The sequence below is a fragment of the Caloenas nicobarica genome, chromosome 16, assembly GCF_036013445.1.
Source record: "Caloenas nicobarica isolate bCalNic1 chromosome 16, bCalNic1.hap1, whole genome shotgun sequence".
Lineage (NCBI taxonomy): Eukaryota > Metazoa > Chordata > Aves > Columbiformes > Columbidae > Caloenas > Caloenas nicobarica.
In genome coordinates, this window is record NC_088260.1 from 5,101,764 (window position 1) to 5,110,511 (window position 8,748).

The window sequence follows — 8,748 nt, forward strand, 5'->3', positions numbered from 1 at the left end:
CCCGCCCTTCCCGCAGCCGTCGTGTGAGGGCAGGGGCTGCGGGAGCCATGAAGTGCGTCATTGGGGGGGCTCACCTCAGAGGTACCCGCGGCCCCAGGGGAGGCAGCAGGCCTGGGACAGAGGGGTGTGTGTGTGAGAAACGGGGCTGCCTCAGAGTGGCAACAGCTCAGCGGCCGTGAGGGTGTGAACGGGCTCCTGACGCTGCCCTCAGCGGCGTCCCGGGGCTGTCAGAGGGTGTAAAATGGGGCACGGAGCAATGGGAGCTGCTTCCAGCGCCATGGCGGCCACAGCAGCGCTGAGGAGCTGCCTCTTTCTCATCCCCAGGAGGACAAAAGGCGGTTTTGCGGGGCCTCACGCAGCCTCTGGAGGTTGTTCAGAGCAGAGGGCTGGAGCTGCGGGCCTGCAGGTGGAGGAGGAACCGCTTCCCCGGGTGCCTCCCAGTGCACACAGTTCTCCTTCCAGAGGCCCAGCTCAGCCTCCCGCACGCAGCGTTCCCTGCAAAATGCTGCTCTGCCAGTGTCAATGGGCTGAGGCGAATTGTGAGGCCCACTAGCTGTTTCTTCTGTGTTTCTTAGGGCTACATCTTTACAGGTGTCCAACGGCTTGCCACGTGATCAGACTTGTTCCCATCTACAAAGTGTAACTTCTAACTTCAGTGGTGTTTGGTCCGATTAGATGGAATTAATTTGTAGTGGCATCAGGTCATACCAGCTGCTGCAAAGGTGACATTTGAGGTGCACCTTGTTGGATGCAGCTTTTGAAAACATCGAGGTGTTTGCGCTACTAAAAAGGAAATAATGTTTTCCATCGTGTCATCAGTGTAGGAAATTTGTAATGTTTCCTTTTAAACTGTTCTGGGGAAAATGCAGTATAACTTCTTTTTACCTCATTATACATATTGCACTCTCTTCTTTTCCTGCTAGTGTTCAGAAGAGCAATACATGCCATAGCACGTATTAGTGATGAATTTTGGTTTGACCCCATAGAAAAAGGCGTAAGTGAATTTGATTTATTGTAATTTTAAAATATTTCTCAGAAATGTGGTATTTATGTTGTGGGATATTGTGTTGTTTTCCTTCAGGTACCTTTCAGTCCAAGTTACATTCTCTCTCAGCTTCCTCCACTTTCAATATGGACAAATGCAATGTTTTCTGCAATTGTAATTGTGCCGTTTCCTTCACAGAAGGTTCATTCCTACTCTGCCCCTAATATTCTTTAGGTTTTTGTTACCTAAGCTGAAGCTTGTCCAGGACATCCGGGTTAATACCAAGGGTGTTATTTCTGTTGTCATGCGTCAAAAGGTTTTTGTTTTGTACCGCATCAGGAGATGCCTCTAAACACCGTGTTTTTGTACCGGTGTGACGCAACAGGAAGAATGCAGCCATTAATGTGCCTCCAATTAATGAAACACCATTTCCAGCAGAATTAGGGTTTTCTCTAGAGGTTTCTTAGTAAAAGTGATCAACTCTCCTTAACTTGCTGGGAGGCTGGAAAATCAGAAGTGGACATAATTTCTTTTTATACCTGAAGGATTTTTGAGGTGCTATTAATGTTGTTGCTCATCTGTACGTATCATGTGGGTGGGTTTACAGGAAGATTGTTTTAGAATAAACTCCAGTCCTTCAAATGCCTCAAACACAAGCTGAGCTTTAAGTGTTTCAGTAACTCATACTTCCTGGCCACTTATCCATAGATTGAATTCCTATGCTTGTATCATACCAGTGACTTTGGAGTAGTAATAATGAAGGTGATTAGTTTGAACATGAATGTCTGCACGATGCATCTGTATTTATTTTGAGATATACACATTTAAAGGTTTTATGGCTTAGGCACAGTACTGAAGCACGGAGATAGCTTTTTTGTTAAATGTTCAATATTAAATAATTTTGAGTTAATAAATTGTCTTATTTCTATTTTCAGCTTGCCTTAAGATCGGTGAATTCTTCAAGGTCCGCATATGCATGCGTCTTCTTCTCATCTATGTTTTTTCAACATTACTGCTGGACAGCTGTGTCTCAGCCATGTCAGAAGGAAAAACAGTTATCCCTTCCATGTAAATTGATAATTAAGGTACTTTTTAATGAATTGTCATGCACAGCTGTGTAAGCAGCAAATTAGCAGAGTTTCCAAATGAAATTATAGGGGGAGGCTCTTGTAGGCATGTGGATGGCTTTAAACTTGAGCAATTCTGCAAAAGGGAGCGTTGGTGTTTAATGATGCATGGAAGTTGTGTCCTGAGCTGCACCCTGTGGCGCCCGAATGCTGAACCAGCTTTATCTTGGGGTGAAGGAAAAGCACATTTCTGCCTCTGGAGCGTTTCTCCTGCAGCCTTCAAAACCAGCCTGAGGCAGGAGAGCTCCGACCAGTCGTTTAGCAAACGGATCTGTTGGCCATGTCTTGGAATCGTGGGTGAGGATGGTGAGGATCGGCATTGGCCGCCCCAGTGTCTGCTTACAAAGCATTAAAAGCAGGAGCTTGGGATAAACTGTACAGAACTCAGGAAACAATATTGCAAAATTGCTTGGTGAGTAGCCTCTGCACTGATTTTTCTGTTTTTGTTTTACAGTCAGTTCTTCCTGTATTTAGATGTGTAAATGTGCTGGAAAGGAATGTAGAGAAATGCAGCATTTATACAAATATTAACGATCATCACATAACTTTTCAGCTCCTCTGCAAACATGGTAGGTTACAAATAAAGTGACTTGACGGAAACAGAAGCAGTTTAGAACAGCAGGGCAACACAATATTCAGTGTCATTATTAACTGAATGTCTTTGGGTTTTGTTCATATCCTTTATACTTAGGTGTTGTAAAAACATATAACCTGGTGTTTCAAGACTGTGATCCATTGCAGGCTGTTTTTGCGAAGCACTTGTGTCCAAACATACTTAAAGTCCACTCAAGGTAATGAATACAAATATATTTTTCTGAAAGAAAAAATTTTAAAAAATCATACAAGAGGCAATATTGCTGTCATAGGCGTTAATCAAAATCTCATTAGAGGACAGTGAAAAATAGCAAATTCCTAAATCCTGTATCCTAGTGCTTCATTTTTCACGTTACAACTTAAGAAATTTGGATCATGCTGCCATTAATGCTACTCAGTCTAACCTCGAGAAGCGTGCGATGTGTAATTTGAATTCACACCTTTGAGCAAATTCCACCTATGACAAATAAAGTCGTGCTTTCATTTTATAGGCAAAGAATCCAGTGGTAAAAGTACTGATTTTTAATGGAATAAAGCAAAGTTCTGGTTCAAGAAGCAGCTCCGGGCAGAATCCCAGAGTTGGTTTGTTGCAAGCAAAGGCAAAGGACGGTTAAGACTCTGCTTTTCCTGACAGGGTTTCTGTTAAACATGTTTCTTGTGCACAGGAGCTCTTGTCACAATAATTAACCATTAAAGCACTCAAGCTGTATGAAGTATCTCTGTATAAATATTACGTATCGTGTTTATAAAAAGATTCTGCAAGTTTAAAACTGCAAGCAAGTATAGAACGCTGAGGTTTGCTCAGAATTGTGATATACACATAGAGAAAGGAAGCAGCAATATGTGTGTGTGCGAGACTGATTTGGCAGCATACACAGGCATTAAACAAGTTTGCTTTAGTAATAACTGGTTGTATTTTTAGATTCCTATATTGCTGTATAAATCAATTAAGAAGATACAGCACACCGTAAGGAGAGCACATTTCCAAGGGAGTTTTTCAAGCAGTATTGCCAAGTAACAGTTTTCATTTCTAATGTGAGGAACAAATGCTAGCTAAGTAATTTGTGGCATGTAAAATAATTTTAATGTTGAATGAAATGTTGTAGGCTGCTGGCTGAAATAATGATTCACTTTCCGACCAGTCAAGAAGAAGTAACCTTATCAGTGACTCCAATGAAGGTTTGTTTCAAGAGTTACACCGAGGAGGACACTGGTAAGGAAATTCAGAATACAAAACAATATTGGGATTTTAAAACAGGTGAACTGAAGGCATAGTAACTATTGCAACATAAATGGAGAATGCATTTTATGGCTGAATGAGATTTTTAAGAGAGGGAATATATATAGGGAGATTTTAAGTCATACTGCCCCCCTCTGGTTTTAATATACATGTATTTAATAACATTTTCCTAGTATCAGTAGCAGATATCAGACTGAGCAGCCAATTCAAATCAATTAAGCCACGTGCTGTAGGCTTGAACAGAGGTAATTACTGTGCTGTGCTGCAAGAGCAGAAGCATGGCAATAGACAGGAAAAATGAGAGAATTTTATGTTTTAAAAAGAATTATTTAAATCTGAATACCATAATTATAGAATTGATATAATTATGGAGTGTATTTTAGTAGAAGGGCAATAGGGGGTGTCAGCTGGCCTGGCGCTGTTGCGCTGCCATGTTCACATCTCCAGCCAACATGGAGAACTATCTGGATTCTTGGGGTGTGACTCAAAGTAATTTTAAAGATATAATTTTGGTTTTGAAGCAGAGGTTCTTGTATATCGTATAATAAAGGGGTGGTTTTCGTACTTACTTGTGACCAAAGCTGAGGATAAGGACCTGGAAAGAGATGAGTGCCTAGAGCATAGGGGTGGGGATGGGGCTGAGGCTAAAGTGGTGCTGAGTGAGAAGGAAGGAGTGAAACAGAGAAGAAATTACTGAAAAGAAAGACACACTAAAAAAAAGCACATTTTGAATGACAAATTTTGTTAGTTTAGAAGCACACAAGGGTTATTGTAAGACAGAAAGTGAAAAAAATAGCAGTTAAAAAATTTATGAAATACCAAAAACTGAACGGTCAAGGAGAAAAAGGAGGAATTAGGAGCATTGTTCTTGTGTAGCGTGGGATGCAATCCACCGCCTGCAGCAAACGTTCTGGGAAACAAAACGTGTCCTTTGAACAGATCTCCTGCCCAGGGCTTGGGTTTTTCCACAGTCAGGTTTAATTTTTACAGAAAGAAATTCCACCTTCTGCCCAGACTTGTTTTTGTTTGTGTGCTGTAGGCTCTGCCATGCAGAAGAGCTGGCAGCTGTGCTAGAAATAGATATTTCTACAGTTTTTAGGAATTTTACAAGAGTATATTTGAACACCCTCGTTGTAGGCTGAAATTAAAAAAAACCCCTCTTGAGCAGAGAAACAGAAGACTGGGAATAGTTTGTGAGGCTTGTGAGCAGTCTGGCTGTTCAAGCTGCCGTAGAATTTTTGTTAATGTCTCTGAAACTATAGCACATCAGGGAAGTGCTCTCGTACTTTCTTTTCACACACCTAATATCAACTACGGACTAATCTAACGAGAACAAGCAACAATTAAATACCTGAAACTGAAGAGCCTGTTTCCTGTTACCACTTACATATCAGGAAAAGATTTTAATTTAAAACGAAGAACCCAAGTTCACCTTAATTGTCCTCTGATGAGTGTCAGCAATTATGATTCAGCTGTTAAAGCCATGCTGCAGTTTGGTCTTCCCGTTTATGGAACAATAAGCAGCCGGTAATGCTATTTGTGATGAACGTCTGTCGACAAAGCAGATTTGCAAGAACAACAGCAGGTATCAGGTCAGATCACACAGTGGAACATAAAACAGGTTTTGTTAAAAGCCATTTAAATCTACATAATACACTGTAAATAAATAGAGGACTTAATTATGGAATAAATTTAGGTAAGCTAAATATTTATTACTGTTAGTCACTATAAAAATACAATTTTTTGTTCAAATGATACTGATGTAAATATCTCGTGGTTATAATCATAGTTTTGTTGAGTTCAAACTTCACTCCTTTGAGTCCTGGACCTTTCTGTTATTTTAAACAGATTTTTCAAAGACAATGCTCACTGAAATACAACTAAATCCAGAAGAATTTGACTACTTTCAAGTTGGAGTCGATTCTGAAGTGACATTTTGCCTTAAAGAATTGAGGGTAAAGTAAGAATTTTTTTTTAAAAATAAAATATTTCCTGTTAACTTGCCTGATGCAACCAGGATGATGCAGAATGGCCCTGGGAAGTTCCACCAGGTCCTGACCAGCATTTCACCAGCTGGTTGAGGCTTGAGCTTTACAAAGCAGGATCTTCAGGACACCGCGGACTCCCGCACAGAACAAAAATGCAGTTTCAGTGCTGAGCGGACGCACTGTAACTGTACTGGAAAAATATCGTGGCCACAGAGGTTCCACGTGCAGAAGCTTCTCTGTCAAAGCTTCAGGCAGGGAAGGCAAGAAACTTCTTCTATAAGCAGTCAACTTTCACCCTCTTTTTGCCAGTAAACAACAGCTGGGATAAACTTTCATTCTAATATTAATCTTCTGGTTTTAAAACAGCACTTAACCCTCCACCCCTTCTTTTCAGGGCCTGCTGGCATTTTCAGAAGCAACCAGTGTTCCTGTCTCAATCCATTTTGACGTGTCTGGAAAGTACGTTTCGGAACATGCCTGTCTAGACCTGCTGCAGTTACAGCTCTACACTCAATTTTTGTCTGCAGGTTACTCAATGAGTATTTAACTGGAACAGAAAAACAGATTGTCATTTTGTACCAAAAGCCATATTTCTAATCTGCAAGCCACAGTTAAGTAGTTTGTTATTATGCATAAAGCATTTAATGTAGGCACTACTACAGCAGCCATGCTGACTGGTAAGCACTTGTATATGTTACCTGGACACTTCAGGCTCTGTCTTAAGTGTGCAATGATTTTATTTCATAGTCTAAAGAAATAACACATTTTCTGTTTAAAACATAATTTTAACAGTTCTGTATTTAAAACTGTAATTTAACCAAGTGGAATATTGTGTGACATTTGCTCACTGGTGCATTTAAATCTAGCAGGAAGCCATCTCGTAGGCTTCAGCAGCAAATATATTCGATTTTCAGCGCTTTTAATGTGTGTATAGAATTCCATGAGCTCTGTTTCCTCCTACAACATGTGGAATTATGCGTGCTGGTTTAGTCTCTGAATATTTGTGTTTAGACCAATTGCTTTCAGCATTGAGGACATGGTGCTAGAAGCCAGCTTTATTTTGGCCACCCTGTCGGACGTTGAAAAGGAGAGGGCGTCCCAGCAGGCTCCGGAAAGGTAACGCTGAGCCTCAGGGGCGGGAGGCAACTGCCTTAGGAGCATCCAAAATTGAAGCTTAAGGTTTTCCAGCAGAATCAGGTTAAGATGGAAGCGATTTGCTCATTCTTGTGGGGTATCAGTAAGTGCCATATGGATCCTGGATTCTTTGTTCATAGGAAAACTGAAGTAGACAGGGTCGGGAACATCTCGGCTTCACACAGTGATAGAACCCGGTGCCACAGAGTGCTCCGTACCAGCGTCTGCTTTCCTGTGTCTCCACAGGGTTCTGTTGCAGTGGGAGGGGAAGGGACTTGTTGAGAATCTATTCTGAAGCCATAATGCTTTTCATGAACACAAAATAAAGACATTCTAACAAAAACATGTAAAAGGCAGTTACTAACCTGACCCACTCTTTCCAATCCAGCTCAAAGACGCGCACAGGTAAATCTGACAAAACCTCCGTGGACAGAGAGAACAGCGGAGCAGTTGCTTCCAAAAAGCCACAGTGGAACAGCAACGCAGCGAACACAGCGTCAGCAAAACCCGCAAGTCCTTTGGCAAAACAAGAGATTAAAGATATTCCCAGAGCTGCAAAGAGAGAGGTGACGGGGACAGAAGGAACAGCCATGACCGAGGCAGAGGAGCGGGCGGCGCTGGGAGAGGCCGCAGGGGCTCAGTACCAGAAGGTAAGGAGACCCAGACCCCAGTTACAGGGATCCCCCAGTGAGCGTTACCCAAACGCTGCTGCATGTTGAGATTCAGTTCCGCATGTGGCGTTTCCACAGAACCAGCTTTCCCAGCAGCACAACGGACTGAAACCGCCACTACCGTGTTTAACTGTAATGCTGGAAATACTCATAGAGGGGAGGGGTATTTTATTAAAATCACTGTAGACTGATAAAGATTTTGAAGTGGCAAAAGCTTCAGAAATAATTAACCCCCAAATTCTGTATCACATGCAGTTTCTTACTTCTGTAAATGTTGCATTTTCCAGTTTCATTCCTTATTTTTCGGAGCCGTTTCTTGTCAGAAGGATGCCCCCAGTCACTCCTTCCATAGTTTAGCTACAGCGAGTGACACCGAAGAGGATTTTGGCAACGCACAGAGCTCCCCAGTTCTCTAGGGACACAAAGCGTTGGAGTCCAAGTAAAGACTATCAAGGATTGCCTTGAAAGATAAAAGGGTGTTTGACGTGGCAATTGTGGAGCTGTTTCTCATTTTAGAAAGAAGTTTAATTGCAGTTCTTCAGCAAGTTAGAACTCGATGGAAACTATTTGTACTCTGAGCTTGTGGGGTGAGCTGCATTTCACAAACACCTATTCAGACACTCTGGCAAGTGGGAATCCTATGCACATGGTACTTGTTTCATTTTTTTGCAAGACAGATATAAGGACAAAACTCAGCTCTGTACTGAGTTCTTTATCAGCTCCTGCTCTGCCAGTCCAGGTTCAGTGTTTATTCACTGTTACTTTAACCACCAGCATGGGTCATTCTAGAACTGTTAGATGCAATATAAATTTAGGTCACGATCTAAGAGATTGAGGTTTGTGCCTTATGTATTCTGTAGGTGAACAGCCTGGGAGGTTCAGCTCTCCCATATGTTCTCAGGTAATTCAAACTCTGTTACCACTTCAGACCAATTAACCTGCTGTTGTTAAGTGCTGGAAAAATAAACCCACCCCCAAACACCTAACAGCTGGTATTCTTACGGAAACT

General features: G+C 41.7%; 1 protein-coding gene across 1 annotated transcript; it reads left to right on the top strand.

Moving 5' to 3' along the window:
• The first annotated feature begins 16 nt into the window (after positions 1-16).
• On the top strand, positions 17-8,723 carry RAD9B (RAD9 checkpoint clamp component B). Its single transcript, XM_065646504.1, has 11 exons — positions 17-81; positions 924-994; positions 1,921-2,070; positions 2,567-2,681; positions 2,804-2,903; positions 3,813-3,919; positions 5,795-5,901; positions 6,329-6,393; positions 6,946-7,050; positions 7,457-7,718; positions 8,027-8,723. The coding sequence occupies exons 1-11, from the start codon at positions 48-50 to the stop codon at positions 8,153-8,155; spliced, it is 1,245 nt and encodes a 414-aa protein (XP_065502576.1). The 5' UTR covers positions 17-47; the 3' UTR covers positions 8,156-8,723.
• Positions 8,724-8,748: the final 25 nt, after the last annotated feature.